General features: G+C 57.5%; 1 protein-coding gene across 2 annotated transcripts in view; it reads left to right on the top strand.

The window, feature by feature from the left end:
- Positions 1 to 20839, top strand: part of CBFA2T2 (CBFA2/RUNX1 partner transcriptional co-repressor 2) — an 85531-nt gene extending 64692 nt beyond the window's left edge. Inside the window, exons 3-11 of one of the 2 annotated variants that reach the window (XM_054173371.1) lie at positions 5976 to 6217; positions 7516 to 7605; positions 8145 to 8326; positions 9881 to 10134; positions 11334 to 11419; positions 13007 to 13196; positions 16994 to 17062; positions 18663 to 18850; positions 20515 to 20839. In XM_054173371.1, coding sequence (XP_054029346.1) covers positions 5976 to 6217; positions 7516 to 7605; positions 8145 to 8326; positions 9881 to 10134; positions 11334 to 11419; positions 13007 to 13196; positions 16994 to 17062; positions 18663 to 18850; positions 20515 to 20796 — 1583 coding nt within the window. In that variant the 3' untranslated portion in view covers positions 20797 to 20839. Of the gene's footprint in view, positions 1 to 5975; positions 6218 to 7515; positions 7606 to 8144; positions 8327 to 9880; positions 10135 to 11333; positions 11420 to 13006; positions 13197 to 16993; positions 17063 to 18659; positions 18851 to 20514 lie in introns of both variants that reach the window. The other variant, XM_054173370.1, reaches the window with a different exon arrangement.
- Positions 20840 to 24203: the final 3364 nt, after the last annotated feature.

Below are 24203 nucleotides of genomic sequence, written 5' to 3'. Positions count from 1 at the left end.
CAGCAACTTTGCTCTGGGACCAGCTGTAGGCAGGAGGATAGCTTCTGCTTGGAGAAGGTCTCTGCCACTGGGCAGCATGGCAAGCCCCAGCCATAGAATCATAGAATTAATAAGGCTGGAAAAGACCTCAGAGATCATCAAGTCCAACCTGTCACCCGGCACCTCCTGACAACTAAGCCATGGCTCCACGTGCCACGCTGCAGGGCTGGCAGGAAGGAGGAGCTGGGGCTCTGCTGCTGTTGTGCTGTGTGTGCAGGATGTGCAGTGGGGTCTGTAATCCCCCCCACCCCCCTTCCTCATGCTGCTGCCTTGGGTACTTCTCATTGTGCAGCCTTGATTTCTGCCATAAACTCCTTAAGCAATGGAAGCCTTTTATCAGGCCAGCTTCAGCCAGGCTTTGCAGTAGATCTTTTGGAGGAGCTAATTCCCACTCTGCTGTATCTCACTTTGCAGACAGCATTTCTGCAGCAGAGATTAGAAGGTTTCCCTTTTATTCCTAAGTTCCCAGCATGGGAAGTCCCTTGCTGTCCACCCAGCTTCTCTTTGCTCCACTTTGGCTGTGTGACCTTTTGCTGTTAAGCTGCAGTAGATCCTGGCTCTGCTCAGCTGTGGCTCAGCCTTGCATCCCCTTCTAGCTGAGTGTCTCTGTGCCTGGGATGGACTCACAGCCTTTGCTCACAGTCTGGTTTTTTTTCCCCACCCTTAGCCAGCATTTAAGGCTTTTAATGTCTTTCTGAAAGCATCATTCTGGCGCAAAGCTGCTTTACTTTGGTGAGCATGGAGTTATCTGCCCCCAGCATGTGGCACAGTTTTCCAGGCTCTCCTCCCCTGTGCCAGGTGTCTCCCTGGCTGGCTCTGCCCGCAATGGTCTCTGGGACCTCTGCTCTGTCTTGGTGAGGCCACATCTGGAACACCATGTCCAGTTCTGGGATTTTCTGTTCAAGAGGGTCAGGAGCTTGCTGGAGAGGGCACAGCAAGGGGCTGCAAAGATGCTGAGGGGAAGGGAACATCTCCCTCATGAGGAAAGGCTGAGAGAATTGGGGCTTTTGAGTCTGGAAAAGAGCAGCCTGAGGGAGGATCTCAACAGTGCTGATGAATACTTCAAGGGTGGGTGTCAGGAGGATGGGTCCAGGCTTTTGTCAGTGGTGCCCAGTGACAGGACAAGGGGTAATGGGCACAAACTGGAGCTAAGAAGTTCCATCTAAACATGAGGAGGAACTTCTTAAATTTCAGGGTGACAGAGCCCTGGAGCAGGCTGCGCAGAGAGGTGGTGGAGTCTCCATCTCTGGAGACATTCCAGACCTGCTTGGATGTGTTCCTGTGTTCTGTAGGTGACCCTGCCTTGGCAAGGGGGTGTTGGACTCGATGATCTCAGGAGGTCCTTTCCAACCCCTACCATGCTGTGCTATCTCAGCGCTTGGCTCTGGCGGTGATCTCAGAGCTAGATTCCAGCCTCTTTCAGGACACTCTAAAGTGCTGCTGGCAGTGGCTCTAACCAGCAGGTTACCCTGCCAGACACTTTGTCCCCAGCTTTATGCACCAAGGGGTTTTTAATGGCTCTCCTTTTGCTCAGGCAGAAAAAAAACATTAGCAAAGTGACAGAAATTAATTTTTCCAGTGAGGTTGCTTGGCACACTGCTAGGGGCCAGGGAGCCTGACTCTGCTGATTGCAGATGACTTAATTGCTGTTTCCAAGAGAGATGAGAGATGAAGCCTGTGGGGAAGTTTACTCTTTGGGTTTTTTTCACTTCTCAGCTGCACCAAAGGGCTTGTCAGTGAGTGGGGGTGTGCCCTGCCCTGTAAGAGCCCATGGCTTGGGCAGCTGAGGAAAAGCAGGCTGAGGGAATCATAGAATCACAGAATAGTAGGGGTTGGAAGGGAGCTCCAGGGATCAAGTCCAACCCTGCTGCCAAAGCAGATCACCTAGGGCAAGTCACACAGGAGCACAACCAGTCTCCAGAGAAGGAGACTCCACAGCCTCTCTGGGCAGCCTGCCTCCAGCGTACTCACAGTCTCACAGTCTCACAGAATCACCAAGGTTAGAAGAGACCTCGAGGATCATCAAGTCCAACCTGTCTCCACAGACCTCATGACCAAACCATGGCACCAAGTGCCACATCCAATCCCCTCCTGAACACCTCCAGGGATAGACAATCCACCACCTCCCTGGGCAGCACATCCCAATGGCTAATGACTCTCTCAGTGAAGAACTTTCTCCTCACCTCCAGCCTAAACTTCCCCTGGCACAGCTTGAGACTGTGTCCCCTTGTTCTGGTGCTGGTTGCTAGAGAGAAGAGACCAACCCCTTCCTGGCTACAACCACCTTTCAGGTAGTTGTAGAGGGCAATGAGGTCACCCCTGAGCCTCCTCTTCTGCAGGCTAAGCAACCCCAGCTCCCTCAGCCTCTCCTCACAGGGCTGTACTCCAGACCCCTCCCCAGCCTTGTTGCCCTTCTCTGGACACCTTCAAGTCTCTCAATGTCCTTCTTAAACTGAGGAGCCCAGAACTGGACACAGGACTCAAGGTGTGGCCTAAGCAGTGCTGAGCACAGGGCACAATGACCTCCCTGCTCCTGCTGGCCACACCATTCCTACTGCAGGCCAGGATGCCCTTGGCCTTCTTGGCCACCTGGGCATACTGCTGGCTCACATTTAGGCAGCTGTTTCTTCTCATGTTGAGCTGGAACTTCCTGTGCTCCAGTTTGTGGCCACTGCCCCTTGACCTAGCACAGGACATCATTAGAAAGAGCCTGGCCCCTTCTTCTTGATACCCACCCTTCAGATACTTACAACTATTAATTAGAGCCCCTCTCAGCCTTCTCTTCTCCAGACTAAACAGCCTCAGGTCTCTCAGGCTTTCCTCATCAGATGTTCCAGTCCCTTCATTATCTTCATAGCCTCCATTGGATACTCTCCAGTATATCCCTGTCCCTCTTGAACTGGGGAGCTCAGCACTGGACACAATACTCCAGCTCTGGCCTCACCAGGGCAGAGTAGAGGGGGAGGTGAACCTCTCTTGACCTGCTGATCACCCTCCTGTTAATGCACCCCAAGAGAGCAGGAAGGCCAGGCCTGCCTATAGATCAGTACCAGAAGTGTTGGAGAAGCAAGGAGAGTCTTTGAGTACCAAGGACCTAAGGCAGGGTTAACAGCAGCCCTAGGTGATGATTTCTGTGCTCACAGCAATCTCCTCCCCCAACAGCTGTAATCCCACCAGTCTCAGTCCAACACCAGTTGCTTCCCCCCTGTCTTCTCACCTGGAAGCAGAGGTCCCTACTCTGTGGTCTGTGGGGGAGCAGATCCCGGTGCAGAGGATCAGATAACTGCCAGCAGCCCTGCGGTGACGCCGTTTGCAGGGGGGTCAGGCAGGGTGAGCACCATTGCACAGGCTGCACCTAACAGCAGCCCTGAGCCTCCTGGGGCATTGCCTGAGTCCATCAGCCTGCACCACTCCCATCCTTGGCAGCCTCCCCTGAGGATTCCCCCCAGCCCTGGGTGGGTTGCACAGCCCTTGCTTCTCCCAGGGTATAAATAGAGCTGGTTGCTGTCCCTGGTCTTTAATTTGACAGAAGAAGAGGAAGTGAAATAGAGAAGGGGGTAAAGCACCTTGGTTATGGCCACCAGAGAGCATGGAGCTGTGCAGCCCTGTTGGAGATGACCTTCTCTGGGCAGCTTTTTCCCTGTTTATAACACTTTGAGGAAGAAATGTTTTTCATTGCTAGCAGCTTTGCCATTCATACAGCTCAGCCTTTGCTGGTACTCCATGGCAGCTCACCCCGTGAGGATGTGCTGTCTCTGCAGGTCATCTCTCCTCCTCTGCAGCCTTGGGGAAGCTTTGCCTTTGCATCTCCATCCTCTCAATCCTGGCCTTCACTTTCATTTCATCATCTGCCTATGAAAGGACACATCTTTGTTATGCCCCAGAAGAGCCTGTCACTCCCTGGTTAGCAGGAACCACCTCATGTCTCTTCAGCCTTATCTTTCCCTTGCATCTTAACTGACTCTGGGTAATCTTCCTCTGGTTCCCTCCCGTGCTCACCACGGGAAGTCCAGGTGTGTGGAACCTTTCCAGCCTCCCACCCTGGTGTGCCCCAGAGTGGTTTAACTGCTCAAGTACTTCCTTTACAACAAGGGGAGTCAAATACTGCAACAGGTTGCCCAGAAATCTGGTTGAGGCCCCATCCCTGGAGACATTCATGGTCAAACTTGATGTGGCCCTGAGCACCCTGAGGTAGTTGGAGATGTCCCAGCTCAGGGGTGGTGGGCAAGATGACCTTTGAGGGTCCCTTCCAACCTGGTGCATTCTGTGATCCTGTTCCTGCTGCCTGTAGTGATGTTTGGGATTGGTCCTTGTGGGGATTTGGAATGGTCCTGCAATGTGGAGGGGAAATGTTGACACCTTTTGTTGCAAGCTGCTGTTGCACCACAGCATGCATCTTCCCCTGCCCCACATGCAAGGGGCAGCTCTGCCAAGCGGCTCCAGTGCTTCTGCTCTGACCACTGCCATCTGAAGTGGGTTTTGCAGCTTGTGGCCTTGTTTTCTGTGCCTGCATCCATAAGGAATTCAGGGCTGGGCTTTGGGGCTCACCCAGTGGCTCAGCTGGGGCTATATTTACCATGATGTACTTTTCACCTCTGGAGTTCTGGGTTTGTTGGGAGCTGGGGCCCCAGGCACACAGCTGCTCTTCAGCCAGGGCTCTAGATTGCACAAGGGCTCCTGGGGATGTCAACAGTTTATTCTAATCTCTTGCTGAGCTCCCAGACTTCCAGCCCCTTGGTCTGTTTCGACATGCTTGCTGCTCACAGGAGGTGAAGCTGCAGATGGGAGCAGGTTGGAACAAACAACCATGCTTGCAGAACTCCCTGTAATGCCCCAGGCATTGTAGGCACGTGCCATGAGGCAGGGTGCTTCAGCCATCCTTGGACACATGTGCTGGGGTGTCTGCTGGAGGGACTGTGGCTGCAAGGGGCACTGATGGCTCAGACTTGGGTCAGAAGACACTGCTCAGGAGCTCTTGGCCAAGGGTTGGAAACTTGGAGCTAAAGCACCTTTAATTCCTTGGGCTGCTTTAATTTCTTAGGCTGCTTTATGCAACCTGACACCACATGTCCCTGAGCTCCTCCAGTGCCAATGGAGATGTCCCTGCTGTGGTGTTCGGTGGCCTTGGATGTGAAGCTCACTGAGAAAAGGTGGAAAGAACAGGAAGCTACTGGCTATGGTGTCACACCTCAGCAACCCCAAAAGGAGAGCTCCTGTGGATGCCTTGGCTGAGTGCATGGTTCTCAGGTGCTGGATGGTGCAGAACATCCCCATGAGCTCAGGGCGAAGGTTGAGGAGAAGGCAGACATGCTCCTGGTGACTGGCTCCATTGCTGGGTGCCCTCCAGCAGGGTTTGAGAGCTCTGCTCTGGCCATAGCCCCTTTTCTGGTTCTTCCCCTGTTTACTAGCAGCAATTAACCAGCATCAGCAGGCGCTTAGGTGGAAGATGGATCCTTCTACACACCGTTATGTACAGTGAGGGTGGGGAGACACTGGAACAGATTGCCCAGGGAGGTTGTGGATTTCCCCTCTGGAGGCATTCATGGCCAGGTTGAATGAGGCCTTGAGCAGCTTGGTCTAGTAGAAGTTGTCTAGTGCCCATGGCAGGGGCTTGGAATTAGATGATCTTTAAGGACCTTTCCAACTCAAACCCAGTGACAGGACATGGAACAAGAGGTTATCACCTGGGACACAGGAGGTTCCACCTCAGCACTCACTTCTTTACAGTGAGGGTGCTGGAGCCCTGCAGCAGGCTGCCCAGAGAGGCTGTGGAGTCTCCTTCTCTGGAGCCTTTGAAAAGCCACCCGGAGGTGTTCCTGTCTGGCTTTGGCAGGGCGGTCGGGCTCAGTGCTGAAGTCCCTGCCGGCCCAAGCCGTTCGGTGCCGCAGGGACGTGCCCGCCCGATGCTGACCGTGGCTTCTGTCTCCCGCTTGCAGTGCCCAACGGCATCAACCATTCCCCTCCCACGCTGAACGGGGCACCGTCCCCCCCCCAGCGGTTCAGCAATGGGCCTTCCTCCTCCTCCTCCTCCTCCCTGACGAACCAGCAGCTCCCTGCCACGTGTGGTGCCCGGCAGCTCAGCAAGCTGAAGCGCTTCCTCACCACCCTGCAGCAGTTTGGCAACGACATCTCGCCGGAGATCGGGGAGAAGGTTCGCACCCTGGTCCTGGCGCTGGTGGTAAGCTCCCGCTCTGCCCCTTGGGATGGGCTCCTGGCAGCCAGCTCATGCCCAGCTTGCATCTCTTTGTGTCTCCACAAGCAGAGCTCTTTGCTGAGCAGGGCTCTGTGGTGTTTGGCTTGGCTTTGGTGGGTTTCACAATGCTGTTTGTCCGGTGGCTTTGCCACGAGCTGCTCTGCAGCTAAACCGAAGGAAACCTGGAAGGATTTGGGCAAAGTGTCATAAGAAGGACACAGAACTGTTGGAGTGAGTCCAGAGGAGGCCACAAGGATGGCCATAGCAGCACCTCTGCTATGAGGATAGGCTGAGGGAACTGGGGGTGTTCATCCTGGAGGAGAAGACTCTGGGCAGACCTTAGAGCTGCCTTCCAATGCCTGAAGGGATCCTACAGGAAGGCTGCAAAGGGACTTTCCATGAGGGTGTCTAGCAACTGGGCAAGGGGGAATGGTTTTAAGCTGAAGGGAAGGATAGGGTTAGACTGGATCTTAGGAAGGAGTTCTTCAGTATGAGGGTGGTGAGACTCTCAAAGCGGTTGCCCAGAGTGCTCGTGGATGCCTCCTCCCTTTAAGTCCCTTCTGACCCAAACCTTTGCATGACCCTTTGCTTATGCTTTGCTGAGGGTGTGTACCTATAGTACAGGATAGATTCCATGGGTGTAAGGCAGTACCTTGGCTTATACTGCTGGACAGGGAAGAGGCTGTGCACGTTCCTCTGACTGTCATTGTCACCACTGACTGTGGTAATTGCTGCAGGGCTGAACTTGGTAAGTGCAGGTTATCCAATGCTGCTTATCCCAGGGAGTACCCAGCCCCAGTGGGTACAGGATGTGAGCAGGGTGCTAGTGGGGTGAGCAGCAGGCTCCTGATGACTTCATGGATGGAGTAGATGGGAAGAGCTGAAAGGGGAGCAGGAGGACAGAACAGCATTCAGCTCTGAGCAGCTGGAACCACTCTGGCTCCCCGCAGCCTGCCCCAGGCCACCTGGCCAAAGTGTAGGAGATGCCAGCTGGGTCCTGCTGCTTTCCCAGAGCTGGTCTCTGCCTCCTGGCCACAGAGCTGGAAGGCTGCTGGGCCAGGCAGTGCCTGGCTGTGTGCAGCCTTCACCCCTTGCCTAGTGCAGTATTTCTGCTCCGCTGGCTTGCGTCTTCCTGGCTGCGTGAGGCAGGATCTGATGCAAACCCCGTCAGGCCTGCAGTGGCAGATGCAGTCTGCCTTCCAGTTCTGTTTGTTTGGAGCCATTTCCCACATGTCTGAAAATAAGAACAAATTGTCATGGCATTTCTTCATTGCTTTTCCCAGAACTCGACAGTGACCATCGAGGAATTTCACTGCAAGCTGCAAGAGGCAACCAACTTCCCCCTCCGGCCATTTGTCATCCCCTTCCTGAAGGTGACATGGGGCTGGGGTGCTTGCTGATGCTCCATGTGACCCTGTGCAGCGTGTCCTTCTGCAGAACCTCTTGTTTGAGGCACCATGGGGACCTGTTATCATCCAAGACAGGCTGCACAGCCCTTGGCCTTGGCCATGTGGGACTAGCTTGTGGCAAGCTAACAATGTTGATGCCACGTGGCTGCTCCTGCGGCAGGGGAAAAGGAGCCAGAGCAAGCTCCACTGGGCAGCTTCTGATCCTTCAACCTTATTGCACATGTTCAGATCAAGAATCCTGGAAGCACTGGCATACAAAGCACCTCTGGGGTGGTTGGGTGCTGGCAGCAGGGAGCACTTCCTGTGCCGCTTGGGGTTTGGGTGCATCGATGTCAGGCCCTGCTCAGCTCTGGGGAAGGTCTTAGTGACTCTGGCAGCGCAGGCAGCAGGAGCTGGAGGCTGCTGTGTGGGGCTGCAGGGTGTTGTGTGCAGAGCAAAGCCTGTGGGCTGGGCTGGAAGCTCCCCCCTGCAAGCTGTGAAGCAGCCCTGTGTTTGCTCTGCAGGCCAACCTGCCGCTGCTGCAGCGCGAGCTGCTGCACTGCGCCCGGGCTGCCAAGCAGACGCCCTCCCAGTACCTGGCACAGCATGAGCACATCCTGCTCAACACCAGCACCACCTCCCCTGCAGACTCCTCTGAGCTGCTCATCGAGGTCAATGGCAACGGCAAGAGGCACAGCCCAGACAGGTAACAGCCTTCACCCCTCTGCCTGGGCAGTTGTGGCTTTGGGCTCAGGTTTGCTGCTAGCAGAATGAGAGGTGACTGTCCCCAGGCACTCAGCACTGCTGAGGCTGCACCTCAACTACTGAGTTCAGTTTTAGGCTCCTCACTCCACTGAGGTGCTGGAGTGAGCCCAGAGAAGGGCAGTGAAGCTGGGCTGGAGAACAGGTCTGGTGAGGAGTGGCTGAGGGCACTGGAGTTGTTCAGCCTGGAGCAAAGGGAGGCTCAGGGGAGACCTCATTGCTCTCTACAGCTCCCTGAAAAGAGGTTGGAGCCAGGTGGGAGTTGGTCTCTTCTTCCTAGTAACAAGTGAGAGGACATGAAGAAATGGTCCCAGGTTGCCCCAGGAGAAGTTTAGGTTGTGCACTGGGAAAAAAATCATCCTCAAAGCATTGTCAAGCCCTGGAGCAGGCTGCCTATGGAAGTGATGGAATCCTCATCCCTGGAGGGATTTAAAAGCCATGGAGATGTGGTGCCGAGGGGCATGGTTTGGCAGCAGGCTTGCTGGGTTAATGTTGGACTTGCTTATCTTAAAAGTCTTTTCCAGCCTCAATGGTTCTGTAATTCCATAAAACTTCCAGCAGCATCCAGGGCTAAACTGTAGAATCTCATCACTCCCAACAACTGTTCTGACTGTTAATAACACACCAATGACTGCTGCTCCTGCACTGTGAATTCAAATTGGGAACCTTTCAGGCAGGTGCTGTCCCAGAGGCACTGGTTGGTAGCACTGACCAGGCTGAGCTGGAGAACTGTGTGGTTCTTCACCTCCCTGGGCTGTATCAGGGCTGGGAAGGATGTGGTTCATTTTCACTGCTTGTTATTCAGAGTCAGAAGCTGTTATGTAATTATGTGGAGCATGCCTCAAACTCACCCAAACTGTGAAATTTTAATTTGGTCATGCTCAGGAAGATGAATCACAGCGCTGGGGCATCTTGAACTTGTTCTTTGCCAGGGTCACTCCGTGGATTTGTTCACAAGCTGAGTGTGTTTGGGGGTGGGACTAGATGGCCTTGAAAGGTCCCTTCCAACCCAAACCATTCTCTGAGTCTGAGTGGTTTGTCTCCCTGCCTTTACACCCCAGTAAAACCAGCACAGAATAGAACAGAATTAACCAGGTTGGAAAAGACCTCAGAGATCATCAAGTCCAACCTCTCACCCAGCACCATCTAATCAACTAAACCATGGCACCAAGCACCCCATCAAGTCTCTTCCTAAACACCTCCAGGGATGGTGACTCCACTACCTCCCTGGGCAGCCCATTTCAAAGGGCAATCTCTCTTTCTGGGGAGAAGTTCTTCCTAACATCCAGCCTAAACCTCCCCTGGCACAGCTTGAGACTGTGTCCTCTTGTTCTGGTGCTGGTTGCCACACCCCGACCCCTCACACTAATAACCCCAACCCCTCGCCCTAAGCCCCATGAAACCCTAACCCTAATAACCCCAACCCCTGCTCTGCTCTGTCTGAGCAGGTCCATGCAGAGCTAACAACCTCCTCTCTCTCTCTGCTGTGTGGCTGCAGAAGGGAGGACAGCAGCTTTGAGAGGGAGCCGCTGCCGACGGAGCCTCCAGCCAAGAGGGTTTGCACCATCAGCCCTGCGCCCCGGCACAGCCCTGCCCTGACAATCCCTCTGATGACCCCTGGGGGACAGTTCCACCCCACCCCACCCCCTCTCCAGCACTACACCTTGGAAGACATCGCCACCTCCCACCTCTACAGGGACCCCAGCAAGATGCTGGAGCACAGAGAGATGCGGGACAGGCACAGTGGCATTGGTGAGAAAGCCTTGGGGGGTTTTAGTGGTAGGTGCTGGGAGGTCCAGCTGCTGAGCTGCAGCATTTTAAGGCCCTGCTTGGCTGCTGGCACCCAAAGCTGTGTAGTGCTGGGCACAGCCTCTGCAGAGGGAGTTCAGAGGAAACCACTGGCATGGGAAGATGAAAAGTTTGTGTTTCCCTTTATAGACACAAAGAGCCACTGAGGGTTAGGGACCTGGTCTGTGAGCTGGGTGTAGCCAACCCAGCAGGCAAGAGTGGGGTCAGGGAAATGGAAATCAACTCTTCCAAGATCACTAAAGCAGGAGAGCAGAGCCTGCCCCCCAGGCCCCATTTCTCCCTGGGGGGTGTGGGAGGTGCAGGCTGTGTTTCCAACGGGAGAGCCTGAATCACAGGCTCTGAGCTCCTGGGGCTTTGTCCTGAGGGATCCAGCCCCCCAGGCAGGTCACATCCAGACCTGTGAGTGGATTGTAGCATACAGGGATGCAGTTAAGGATAAAAACACTGATGTGGGATTGCCCCTGCAGAACCACCTCCTTGAGATGTGTTTTAAAGTCCTATAGCTGGAAGTACAGCTCTTTATTATCCCTCCAGGGCCACCTTCCCCCCCACCCCAGCACTTGATGGTGTGGGGCCTCCTGGCCTTGTTCTGGGTTCAGGACAGCACACTCTGCCTGTTGTAGTTGGCTGGCAGAGTGTTCTGCAGATTTAATGCTGAACAAACCTTGGCTCAGGGCTGGAGCACCTTACCTGTGGGGACAGGCCTGGGGAGTTGGGGTTATTCAGCCTGGAGAAGAGACCTCTCTGGTGAGACCTTAGAGCAGCCTTCCAGTACCTGAAGCAGGCTGCAAGAGAGCAGGGGAGGGACTTTTGACAAGGGCTGGGAGGGACAGGAGGAGAGGGAATGGATTGAAGCTTGGGGAGGGTAGATTCAGACTGGAGATTAGGAAGAAATTTCTCTCTATGAGGGTGGGGAGACTCTGGCACAGGTTGCCCAGGGAGGCTGTGGCTGCCTCCTCCCTGGAGGTGTTCAAGGCCAGGTTGGATGAGACCTTGAGCAACCTGGGCCGGTGGGAGGTGTCCTAGCCCATGGGAAGGGGGTGTGTGTTGTAACCAGATGGTCTCTCAGGTCCCTTCCAGCCCAACCCATTCTGTGAATCTATGATCTGTGTAATGCCACTTCTGGCTGTGCCTTGTTGCAGGTCTGAATGGAGGCTACCAGGACGAGCTGGTGGACCACCGCTTAACGGAGAGAGAGTGGGCTGACGAGTGGAAGCATCTCGATCACGTAAGGAACTCCAGGGGCTGTGGGAAGCTCTCTGAGATGCAGCCCCCCCAGGCTTCCACCCGCCTCAGTTTGTCATTTTCTTCTTGTGCATCCCATACCCAGGCTTGTAGAACAAGCCCCCACAAAAAGGTGGATAGTGGAAGGGCAGATAGGAGCAGTAGCACCTCCCTGACAGGTTTCTGCTGCCTACAGTCAGTAGATGCCAAAATCACCCTGGATAATGTGTCTGGAGCTGGGGAACTTTTGCAGAGCATGACCACATGCTGCCTTAGCTGACTAAGCAACCAAACCCAGCCTTGCCCCTACCTGGGTCTTTTCTGGCCTAGTCCTGGGCAGCACGGGACTGAGAAGCTTGCAGATGTGCTATGTCCCGTGAGGATGTGGGGTTAGAAAATAAGCAAGGCCATCATTGCTGCTTCCAAGAATTTCCCTGAGGTTCCAACCTTGATGGGCCTCAGGTAGGCCCCGACAGCAAGAGTTGGGACATCTGGCAGATGTTCTTTAGCCTTTTCCATCTGAGCAAGGCAGCTTCCAGGCACTTTGCTAGAGGGTTCCCCTGAAGAGATGGGACTGAAATTCAGCTTTGATCGTGAGTGCAGAGACAGATCAGAGGGACCTCATGCTTGGTCATGTTCTAAAGCTGCTGGGGGGGTGTTTCCTGGGGGACAAAGGTTGGATTAGAGGACCCATAGCTGCATATATGCGAGCTGGGTTCCTGGCACCAGAATCACAGCCAACCCTTGCATGAGCGCTCTGGTACCTTAGGAAAGCAATGAGGTTTTTCCTCTCCATCTCGAGGAGCATGGCCTGAAGTTATTTAGTGACCTCCTGTGGTGGTGAGCAAGGCCACGCTACAGGTGTGACCACCTCCTTCCCACTCAGCACTGCTGCAGTGCCTGCGGGTCCAGGACTGCATCTAACCTGCATTTTTCACACCACATTGCAGAGGGGTAGGGGAGGGGGCAGAAAAGGAGAAGCTAGTAGCTTCCCTTGGTCAAAGTTTTTGTGCTGTGTATTCATAGAATCAGTAAGGTTGGAAAAGACCTCAGAGATCATCAAGTCCAACCTGTCACCCAACACCTCCTGACAACTAAACCATGGCTCCAAGTGCCACATCCAGGCCTCTCTTGAACACCTCCAGGGATGGTGACTCCACCACCTCCCTGGGCAGCACATCCCAGTGGCCAATCTCTCTTGCTGGGAAGAACTTTCTCCTCACCTCCAGCCTAAACCTCCCCTGGCACAGCTTGAGACTGTGTCCTCTTGTTCTGGTGCTGCTTGCCTGGGAGAAGAGACCAACTCCCACCTGGCTCCAACGTCCCTTCAGGGAGTTGTGGAGAGCAAGAAGGTCTCCCTGAGCCTCCTCTTCTGCAGGCTAAGCAACCCCAGCTCACTTATTAATTGTAAATGTTGTGAATCCTGTGTATTTTGTACCCACTCATTGCCTTCCACTGTAGGTTGTAGTTTGCCTGTAGATACAGCTTCCATTTGCTTCCAGCTGGGCTGGCCTGCCAAAATTCAAGTTGGGTGGGGGTGGAAATGTCAACCCACCACAGAGCCCTAACAGGCTGTGGTCCCCCCCTGCAGGCACTGAACTGCATCATGGAGATGGTGGAGAAGACGCGGCGCTCGATGGCGGTGCTGCGGCGCTGCCAGGAGGCCGACCGGGAGGAGCTGAACTACTGGAAGCGGCGCTGCAGCGAGGCCGAGCCGCGCAAGGCCGGCACCGAGCTCCTGGCGCGCCACAGCCCCAGCAGCTCCGACTCCCTGGGCAGCGGTGAGCGCTTGGGCGTCTGGCTAGGGCAGAGCTGTGTTTGGGTCCCCTCCGGGGAGGTCTTCAGGGCCAGGTGGGATGAGGCCTTGAGCAGCCTGGGCTGAGGGGAGGTGTCCCAAACCCCTGCCTCAGGTGATCTTGAAGGTTCCTTTCATACAATCAATGAGGTTGGAAAAGACCTCAGAGATCATCAAGTCCAAGCTGTCACCCAACACCTTCTGACTATTAAACCATGGCTCCAAGTGCCACATCCGGTCCCCTATTGAACACCTCCAGGGATGGGGACTCCACCACCTCCCTGGGCAGCACATCCCAATGGCCAATCTCGCTTTCTGGGAAGAACTTTCTCCTCACCTCCAGCCTAAACTTCCCCTGGCACAGCTTGAGACTGTGTCCTCTTGTTCTGGTGCTGGGTGCCTGGGAGAAGAGACCAACCCCCACCTGGCTACAACCTCCCTTCAGGGAGTTGTAGAGAGCAAGAAGGTCTCCCCTGAGCCTCCTCTTCTGCAGGCTAAGCAACCCCAGCTCCCTCAGCCTCTCCTCACAGGGCTGTGCTCCAGACCCCTCCCCAGCCTCCTTGCCCTTCTCTGGACACATTCAAGTCTCTCAATGACCTTCTTAAATTGAGGAGCCCAGAACTGGCCACAGGACTCAAGGTGTGGCCTAACCAGTGCTGAGCACAGGGCAGAATCAATTCCCTGCTAAATCCAAACCATTCTGTGGCTCTATGATAAAGGGATTGGTGATGTGTTCACATGATAATAGATATACAGAGTTAGACTGGAGTTTAGGACAGTGAGGGTGAGGAGACACTGGCACAGGAATTCCAAGGAGGCTGTGGATGTCCCCTTCCTGGAGGTGTTCAAGGCCAGGTTAGATGAGGCCTTGAGCAACCTGGGCTGGTGGGAGGTATCCCTGCCCATGGCAGAGGGGTTGGAACTGGACGATCTTTAAGGTCCCTTCCAACCAAACCCATTCTGTGAATATAGGAATTAAAGACTAAAGCAGTGCTTAAATCTTGGGAGGGAGACAAGTCATCAGCTCATGGGTGAGCTCCTAGAAGCAGCTTTTGCTGGTGTCTGAAGACAGCTTCAAGCAGCAGCTTCTGCCAGTGTCAGGAGGATCATGGAATCAGAATGGTTTGGGCTGGAAGGCAGCTTGAAGATCAGCTAGTTGCAGCCCTCCTGCCGTAGGCAGAGACACCTCCCATTAGACCACATTGCTCAAGGCCTCATCCACCCTGACCCTGGACACTTCCAGGCTTGGAGCTACCACAGCTTTTCTGGGCAACCTGTTGCAGAGCCTCACCACCCTCATGGAGAAGAATTTCTTCCCAATGTCCAACCTAAATCCAGTTTCACCCAGTTTGAAGCTGTTTCCCCTTGTCCTGTCACTCCATGCCTTTGTCAAAAGTCCCTCCCTAGCTTTCCTGCTGCCCCCTTCAAACAGTGGAAGGCTGCTCTAAGGTCTCCCTGGAGCCTTTTCTTCTCCAGGCTGGACAACCTCAACACCCTCTGAGCCTGTCCCCATAGGGGAGGTTCTCCACATTCTCCCTGTCACTGAGCTGTCCTTGCTGACCAAACCAAGCTGAGTTCATCCAAAGTTAAGAAGGTGAAAAGGCAGGAGAGATGCTGGGTCCCACCCCTCCTCCCTTCCATCCTGCCTTGCCTAAAGGATCTTAAATGCCGAGGTCTGCTAATGCTAAATATACTCAGGGCTGCTCTAGGTGTAGGAGCTGCTCCCTGGGTTCTCAGGGCTATTTCTGGGTCATGAGCCAACTTAACTTTATTCAAGTAACTATTTTCCCCCTGCTGCATGCAGGGCTTTGGCCCTACACAAGAAACAGTGCTGCTTTGACTCTCTTTTACTGATCAAATCTGCTGCAGATCAAAGAACCCAGCCCTGAGCAGTAGGTGATAAGAATGTTTTCTGACAGGAAGAATCATGTCAAGCTAACCCCATCCTCAGTTTGATTTCTGTCTAACTTGTTGGTGTGCAACACAAAGAGTGAATCCTCCTGCAAGGAGACTTTGCTGGCTGTGTGACAGCCCAGGAAGCACAGCCAGCTCCTAGCCCTTCTCTGTTGAACAGATGATGGCTAAGGGACAGCCCCACCTCGTTAAAGGTCATACCATAGAATCACAGAATGGTCTGGGTTGGAAGAGACCTCCAAAGGTCATGCAGGCCTAGCCCCCTGCAGTCAGCAGGGACATCCTCCACTAAAGCAGCTTGCTCAGAGCCTTGTCAAGCCTGACCTTGAATGCCTCCAGGGATGGGGCCTCAACTACCTCGATGGGCAACCTGTTGCAGCATTCCTCCACCCTCATGGTGCTGAACTTGTTCCTCACATCCAAATCTGCTCTTCTCCAATTTCAAACCGTTGCCCTTCATCCTGTCACTGCAGACCTTTGGAAGCATTCCCTCTGCAGCCTTCTTGTAGCCCTCTTCAGGTACTGGAAGGCCACTTTAGTTTGTTTTATAAACTGGGGAGGTCATTGATGTGATTTATAAAGCACACAAGAGGTCATTGATGCTTTCACAGCTCGTGGGACCTCAGGCAGATTTTCAGGCTCTGTTGTGGTTGTGAGAAGATGCAGTCAGGTGGTTCTGCCCCTTGACTCTGCTCTGCTCAGACCTCACCTTGAATACTGCCTCCAATTCTGGTGTCCCCAGCATAAGAAGGACACAGAGCTGTTGGAGAGAGTCCAAAGGAGGCCACAGAGATGATCCAAGGGCTGGAGCACCTCTGCTATGAGGACAGGCTGAGGGAGCTGGAGTTGTCCAGCCTGGAGAAGACTCCAGAGGAACCTTGCAGCTGCCTTCCAGTACCTGAAGGGAGCCTACAGGAGGGCTGCAGAGGGACTTTTCCTGAGGGTGCCTAGAGACAGGACAAGGGGAATGGTTTGAAGCTGAGGGAGTGCAGGGTTAGACTGAAGCTGAGGAAGAAGTTATTCAGTGCAAGGGTGGTGAGACACTGGCAGAGGTTGCCCAGGGAGCCTGTGGGTGTCTCTTCCCTGAGGGTGTTCAAGCCCAGGTTGGCTGAGGCCTTGAGCAGCTGAGTCTAGCTGAGAGGTGTCCCTTCCCACGGTGGGGAGGTTGGAGTAGATGATCTCTGATGTCCCTTCCAACCTGACGCATTCTGTGATCCCCAATTGTGCCACAGGCTGAAATAACCTCACCACCTCCTTGGGCTGCTTTGGTTTTCCACCAGCCTTTGATCAAAATCGGGTTTTGCTTTGACCCTTCAGGAAGTTTCTGAAGATAGAACACAGAACCCAGGACAAGGCTTCTGAACAGCTTCCCCACGTGCCTGCAGCCTGTGTTGAGGTCCTTGTGTGACTGCCCCCATCTGTGACAGGCGCTTGGCAGGCTGTGGGTGCTAGGGAATGTACACACCTCGGCATCAGAGCTGCTGCAGGCCAGGCTGGCTGTCACTTGCAGCCCCTGGGATGGAAAGTACCGTGCTGAAGATGAAGTGCTGGCTGTGGAGAGATGGCTGCAGAGGTGCTGAGCAGTGCAGATGTTTGATGGCTCAGACTGATGAGCAGTGCCTGTTGTTAGAGAGCACCAGGAGACGGAGATGGCTTCCATAGCCTCATAAATGATGCAAGGCCCTAATTAAATGTAGTAATTTATCATCTGAGTGTCTGATGAATGGCTTCAGCTGTCAGAGTCCTCTGCTTTGAGCTTTAGCTGGTCTGCCCTGCTCCAGGGTGCAGGGAGCTACTGCTGGGCACTTCAGCAGCAGTGGGCTGAGACAAGGCTTTGTCAACCTGTGCCTGTGTCCCTTGTCCCCACAGATTCGTTGCGGGAGTTCAGCAGCAGGGCAGGAGCAGGCTACGTCACCGAGGAGATCTGGAAGAAAGCTGGTGAGTGGCTGCTGCCGGGGCCCCGGGGCAGGGCTCCCGCCGGGGGCCGCGGGGTGAGGCTCCCAACCGGGGCCCCGGGGCAGGGCTCCCGCCGGGGGCCGCGGGGTGAGGCTCCCAACCGGGGCCCCGGGGCAGGGCTCCCGCCGGGGGCCGCGGGGTGAGGCTCCCAACCGGGGACCTAGGGCAGGGCTCCCGCCGGGGGCCGCGGGGTGAGGCTCCCAACCGGGGACCTAGAGCAGGGCTCCCGCCGGGGGCCGCGGGGTGAGGCTCCCAACCGGGGACCTAGGGCAGGGCTCCCGGCGGGGGCCGCGGGGTGAGGCTCCCAACCGGGGCCCCGGGGCAGGGCTCCCGCCGGGGGCCGCGGGGTGAGGCTCCCAACCGGGGCCCCGGGGCAGGGCTCCTGCCGGGGGCCTCGGGGTGAGGCTCCCAACCGGGGACCTAGGGCAGGGCTCCTGCCGGGGGCCGCGGGGTGAGGCTCCCAACCGGGGCCCCGGGGCAGGGCTCCCGCCGGGGGCCGCGGGGTGAGGCTCCCAACCGGGGACCTAGAGCAGGGCTCCTGCCGGGGGCCGCGGGGTGAGGCTCCCAACCGGGGCCCCGGGGCAGGGCTCCCGCCGGGGGCCGCGGGGTGAGGCTCCCAACCGGGGACCTAGGGCAGGGCTCCCGCCGGGGGCCGCGGGGTGAGGCTCCCAACCGGGGACCTAGGGCAGGGCTCCCGCCGGGGGCCGCGGGGTGAGGCTCCCAACCGGGGACCTAGAGCAGGGCTCCCGCCGGGGGCCTCGGGGTGAGGCTCCCAACCGGGGACCTAGGGCAGGGCTCCTGCCGGGGGCCTCGGGGTGAGGCTCCCAACCGGGGACCTAGGGCAGGGCTCCTGCCGGGGCCCTGGGGCAGGAATGCCCTGGGAAATGCATGTTGGGTTCCTCAGTGCACCTGGGTCATGGAATCATAGAATGGCCTGGCTGGAAAAGACCTTAAGGCTGCAGAGGCCAACCATAACCTAACATCTCCAAGTACACAGCCATGTCCATAAGGTCCTCATCCAGACATCTTTTGAACCTCTCCAGGGATGGTGGCTCCACCACCTCCCTGGGCAGCCTTTTCCAGTGCCCAGTGACCCTTTTGGGGAAGACATTTTTCCTGATATCCAACCTAAACCTCCCCTGGTGCAACTTGAGGCCATTTCCTCTCATCCTGTCACTTCCTACCTGGGAGAAGAGGTCCCAGCCTCCTTTCAAGGAGTTGCAAAGAGCAATGAGGTCTCCCCTCAGCCTCCTTTTCTCCAGGCTGAACACCCCCAGGTCCCCCAGCTGCTTCTCATAGGACCTGTGTGCAAGGCCCTCCACCAGCTTTGTTGCCCTTCTCTGAATATGCTCCAGCCCCCCAATGTCCTTGTTGCAGTGAGGGTCCCCAGAGTGAACCCAGTACTTGAGCTGTGCCTGGGGCTGTGCTCCTTTTGGCAGTGGGGATCCCGTGGGGCCTGGCAGTGGTGGAGCTGAGCGTGCCCCACAGCTCTCCCTGTCCAGCCACAGCACCCGCAGGTCTCAGGGTGGGGGTTCCCCTGCAGCTGGGGCAGGGGTGTGAGGCTGCACTTTCCTTCCAGAAGAAGCTGTGAACGAGGTGAAGCGCCAGGCCATGTCGGAGGTGCAGAAGGCAGTGGCCGAGGCCGAGCAGAAGGCCTTCGAGATGATCGCCTCCGAGAGGGCTCGCATGGAGCAGACCATCGCCGACGCCAAGCGCCAGGCCACCGAGGATGCCTTCCTGGTCATCAATGAGCAGGAGGAGTCCACAGAGGTGAGGTGCCAGGGGGCATCCTAGCAGGGGACTTCTAAAGTCTTAGAAAGCCTCCAGGTCCTGCCTGGCAGTGACTTGGAGCCTGCAGGTCACAGAATTGTCAGGGTTGGAAGGGACCCTGAGGATTACCTAGTTCCAACCCCCCTGCCATGGGCAGGGCCACTCTCCATCCTTGGGCTTGGAGGCCTCTCCTGTCTGTATCTAGAGGGGTAAAGCTGATACCATTCAAAGCCCTTTGGCTTTTGATGTTGCTGTCAGTGGAATCAGCCTGAACAGTGCCTGTGGCACCTGTGAGTGAGCAACAGCCACGTGAAGGCACCACTGGGCACCGTGAGCTGGACCCAGTGTAACAACCAGGGGCTGCTTGGGACACTTCCCACTAGATCAGGTTGCCCAGAGTCACATCCAGCCTGGCCTTCAAAACCTCCAGGCTGGAGGCTTCCACCACCTCCCTGGGCAACCTGTGCCAGTCTCTCACCACCCTCATGGGGAACAACTTCTTCCTCACATCCAAACTGAATCTACCCATTTCCAGTTTTGCTCCATCCCCTGCAGTCCTATCACTCCCTGACACCCTCAAAAGTCCCTCCCCAGCTTTCTTGGAGCCCTCTGCAGATCCTGGAAGGCCACAATTAGGTCTCCTTGGAGCCTTCTCGACTGAACAGCCCCAACTCCTTCAGTTTGTCCTCACAGCAGAGCAGCTCCAGCCCTTTGCTCATCCTTGTGGCCCTTCTCTAGACACCGTCCAGCACACAGGTTGCTCTTGCCTGCAGCAGGGCTGACCAGTGCAGCCCAGCTGCTCCCCCACCCTGCTCCCCTGTTCCTGCAGCTCTTCGCTGCTGGCTGCAGAAGCGGTGCCTGGGGCAAAGTGCCCGCAGGGCTGGATGCAGGCAGGCACAAGCAGAGGCTGCATCCCCACAACTGAACTTGCCCTCCCCAGTCTGTAGTTGCAGTGTGCAGGTCCAGCTGCAGGGAGTTGTTCCTCCCCCAGTCTCCTCGCAGCAGCTGCAGCCTCAGCTCCCAGCGCTGGCCCCTTGCCCCCCAGCTCAGAACTGAGCTCACAGGGAAGCGGTGGCTGCCCTGAGCCCTCCAGCTGACAGCTCTCCCAGCAACCAGAGGGGCTCTGCTCTGATTCCAGATTGAACCCCGGGCTCTGGCAGTGCTTCCACCTGCCTGGGAGGCTTTTAAATGAGCTTTTTCTTTTCCAAATGAGCCTGCTCCGACCTCTTGTGCAGCCAGGCAGGGCGCAAGAGCAAATGGTGCCTGTGCAGCAAGGCTGAAATCCCTGCGGAGAGCACTTGGCTGGGAGCAGTCCCAGAGCAGAGCTGCTTCGAACAGGAAATAAAAGGAGCCAGGAGCAGCATCTGCAGCCTGCTTTTGAGTCCTGCCTGCTGTTCCCTCTGTGCACTTGGGTGGATCTAGGGGAGGGGACGTGCCGGGTGCAGCCTGGCAGGCGGTTTGGGGCAGGCTAGAAGCTAGCAGCCTTGGCAGAGGGCTGGGAAAGAGCAGGAATTAATGGATTGCTCATTTGAACGTTGCTGTATCTGGGCCGGGGGGGGGAGGGCAGGGGTGAGCAGCCCCCTCCAGAGCTGTGGAGTCGGCAGCAGCCGGCAGCTCCCGGGAGCTCGACCCCTCCTGCAGCGCCGGTGTCTGTGGTCTTGCAGAGCTGCTGGAACTGCGGGCGCAAGGCCAGCGAGACCTGCAGTGGCTGCAACATCGCTCGCTACTGCGGCTCCTTCTGCCAGCACAAGGACTGGGAGCGGCACCACCGCATCTGCGGCCAGAGCCTGCACGGCCAGAGCAAGGCCCTGGCGCTGCCCGCGGCCCGAGCCGCCGCCAAGAGCCTGGACGGCGTGGCCAGCCCCGCCCTCGAGAAGAGCTCTGCCGCCACCTCCCGCTCCTCCACCCCGGCCTCTGTCACTGCCATAGAGACAAACGGACTCTGAAGGGCAGGTTTGGGTTCAGCCCTCTTGATTCGTTTCCCTAGGGGGGGTTAAGCCAAAATCATCCTCCACCCCCACCCCCCACAGCAACTGGTACCAGCTGCCGCCTTTGACACCTGGCTCTCAGCACTTGGGCTTCTACTTCCTGTCCTGCCCCTTTTCTTTTGTGGCTTGTGAAGAACTGGGGCCAGCCCTGCCCGTGGCCCCTCCCTGCAGGGGGGTCCCAGAGAGTCACTCAGGACCCTAGAGGAATTCAGGCACCGCCTGGGGGGACCCGGACTCGGTGGAGAGCGCTGCCAGCACGTGTGGGAGATACTGAGCCCCATCCTCAGGGTCAGATCCTCAGGGGTCAGGCATGCTCCAGCTCCTTCCTGAGGTGCCTGAGCCACCTCCTGCAGCCACCTTTCTTCCATACCCTGCAGCCACTCTCTGCCCTGCTCCCAGCCAGCGGTGTCTCAGGTGGCAGTGCTGCCTGGGTGCTGCTGGGGACAGAGCAGAGCTGATTCCCATCAGCAGCATCTTGTCCTCCAGCAGGATAGCAAAAGCCAAGCCCTCTTCTCTCCTTCTGCCAGCAGGTTGGCAGCTGATGATTGCAGAGGGAGGAGAGGAACCATCTGTTCTAAACCAAATGTCAGTGCCAGGAACATGGAGCTGGTCACTTCTGGATGGCTTGGCCTTAGTCCCAGTCTGAGATGGGGCAGTTTGGGTGCTTCCTGGGGAGGGCCTTTAGCACAGAACAGATCTGGATGGGTTGCAGGCAGTTCTTGCCCCTTCCACCTGTGCTCTGTTACTTAGCTATGCAGAAAATGTTGGGTTGGGCTTTGTTCACTGCGTGGAAGTCATTGGTTTGAGAGCTCCTGCCCTGGTGTTCCTCCCTGGTGCTGAAGGGTCAGTTGTGGTCTCTTCTCTCCACTTACCTTGGCCAAACTGTTAAAAGCAAGCAGGACTTGGTGTCCTGTGGTGGTTCTCACCCCTGCCCAGGGGGCTGCAGTTGTGCAGCCACTGCCACCTCATCCAGCTTTCAGGGGCCACCCCACCGCCTGCAGGCTCAGAGTGAGCTCCTGGGGGCGCTTCTGTGGTCAGCCCAAAGAGATCCTTTGCTCAGAGCGTCCCTGAGGTGTTGTGGAAGGAGGGATCAGGGCAGGGAAACCCAAAGGTCAACACTGACCCCCAGCAGGGCTCTTCTGGGGCACAGCAGAGCTGATCTCATGCTTCGTGGAGGCCAGCAAAGGGCTGGGCAGTGTCCCCTGGGCTGCTGTGCCACTTTCCCATGCTGCTGCCCAGCAGGCTGTAGGGCAGCAGCCATTCAGCAAGGCCCTGACTGCTGCTGCACCGTGCTGGGCTGCAGCCCAGTGAGGCAAGGAGCTCCCAGACTCTGTGATCACTCTTCCCACGGATCATGGAGCAGCAGGAAGGACCCAGACTAGGCTGCAGTGCTGGGGCTGAGCCAGTGACCTGCTGAACCAGCCTTGGCCCTCAGGGAGAGCTGCTGCCCTGGGGGCACCCAGCCCTGCACAGGTTTGCACAGGTTTGTTAAGCAAAACAGCCCCAGCTCTGGCGTGGCAGCTGGGAGCAGCTCTCTGTCCCCCAGGAGACAGGGCCAGGGCTGCTGGGCATGGCAGAGCTCTTGGCATGGCTCCTGGGGGCATGAGGGTGCAGTGTCCTTGGGGTTAGCCCCCAGCAGGGGTAGCACTAAATCCCCTCTGCCTACAGCAGCCTAGGGAAGCTGCCACCCAGCCTGCAGGTGTTCACTGGGGCAGGGATGGAGGTGGCAGCCAAGGTGAGCTCTAGACTGCTGCAGCCCTGAGCTGCCTGCTGGCTGTGTGCCCTTTGCAAAGGTCCTGCAAAGGGGCTCTGTCCATACCCCTGCAGCAAAGCCTAGGAGGATTTGCTGTGCCCGGGGCTGTAGCAGGGGCGGGGGGGCCGTGCCCGGGGCCGTAGCACCGTCGGGGGGCCGTGCCCGGGGCTGTAGCACCGTCGGGGGGCCGTGCCCGGGGCTGTAGCACCGTCGGGGGGCCGTGCCCGGGGCTGTAGCACGGGCAGGGGGCCGTGCCCGGGGCTGTAGCACCGTCGGGGGGCCGTGCCCGGGGCCGTAGCACCGTCGGGGGGCCGTGCCCGGGGCTGTAGCACCGTCGGGGGGCCGTGCCCGGGGCTGTAGCACCGTCGGGGGGCCGTGCCCGGGGCTGTAGCAGGGGCGGGGGGCCGTGCCCGGGGCTGTAGCACCGTCGGGGGCCCGTGCCCGGGGCCGTAGCACCGTCGGGGGGCCGTGCCCGGGGCCGTAGCACCGTCGGGGGGCCGTGCCCGGGGCTGTAGCACCGTCGGGGGGCCGTGCCCGGGGCCGTAGCACCGTCGGGGGGCCGTGCCCGGGGCCGTAGCACCGTCGGGGGGCCGTGCCCGGGGCCGTAGCACCGTCGGGGGCCCGTGCCCGGGGCTGTAGCACCGTCGGGGGGCCGTGCCCGGGGCTGTAGCACAGGCAGGGGCCGTGCCCGGGGCTGTAGCAGGGGCGGGGGCCCGTGCCCGGGGCCGTAGCACCGTCAGGGGGCCGTGCCCGGGGCTGTAGCACCGTCGGGGGGCCGTGCCCGGGGCCGTAGCACCGTCGGGGGGCCGTGCCCGGGGCCGTAGCACCGTCGGGGGGCCGTGCCCGGGGCCGTAGCACCGTCGGGGGCCCGTGCCCGGGGCTGTAGCAGGGGCGGGGGGCCGTGCCCGGGGCCGTAGCACCGTCGGGGGGCCGTGCCCGGGGCCGTAGCACGGGCAGGGGGCTGTAGCAGGGGCGGGGGGCCGTGCCCGGGGCCGTAGCACCGTCGGGGGGCCGTGCCCGGCAGAGAGGAGCAGCAAAGGCTTTGGGTCTGTGAGAACAGCAAGGTTGGGGGCTGCCTGCACAGCCCACTCCTCTCCCAGGAGCCGGGGGGCCTGAAGGGCTTTGCTGGCCGGGTAGGGGCAGCCTGGCTGTGCCATCCCAGTGCTGCCTGTGGGGCAGGCAGTGGGGCAGGGCTGCAGAGGTTGCTTGTACATAGTTTTGTCTTCCATGCCCCCCGGCAGCGCCGCTCTCCCTCCCCCATGGCTCCCGGCGAATGAGTGCTCTTTGGCTGGGGTTTTGTTTTCCCTTTCCCCCATGGAATGATAAATGTGACACTGGGACAGGGGAGAGGCTTCAATGACCTGTTTGGTTTTTTCCCTTTTCTGGTTGGTTTGGGGTTTTTTGGGGTTGTTTTGTTGTTGTTTTGGCCCTTTAATTCTGTCATAGAGATTTGTTACTTCATTCCTGTGCATAACTTATTTAATGTTACTGTATAAAGGAACCCCCCACCTGCTACAGATGTATTTAGTTTGTTCTACTCCGAAGTAGTCAATAAAAAGACTCCATTCAGCAGCCAGCTCCTCTTCATCTCTTGGCAGGGGCTGGGGGTGGT

This window comes from Dryobates pubescens, chromosome 26 (genome assembly GCF_014839835.1).
Source record: "Dryobates pubescens isolate bDryPub1 chromosome 26, bDryPub1.pri, whole genome shotgun sequence".
In the NCBI taxonomy this organism is placed as follows: domain Eukaryota; kingdom Metazoa; phylum Chordata; class Aves; order Piciformes; family Picidae; genus Dryobates; species Dryobates pubescens.
Note: the sequence above shows the minus strand (reverse complement) of the source record. Positions and strands in the feature narration are given on the sequence as shown.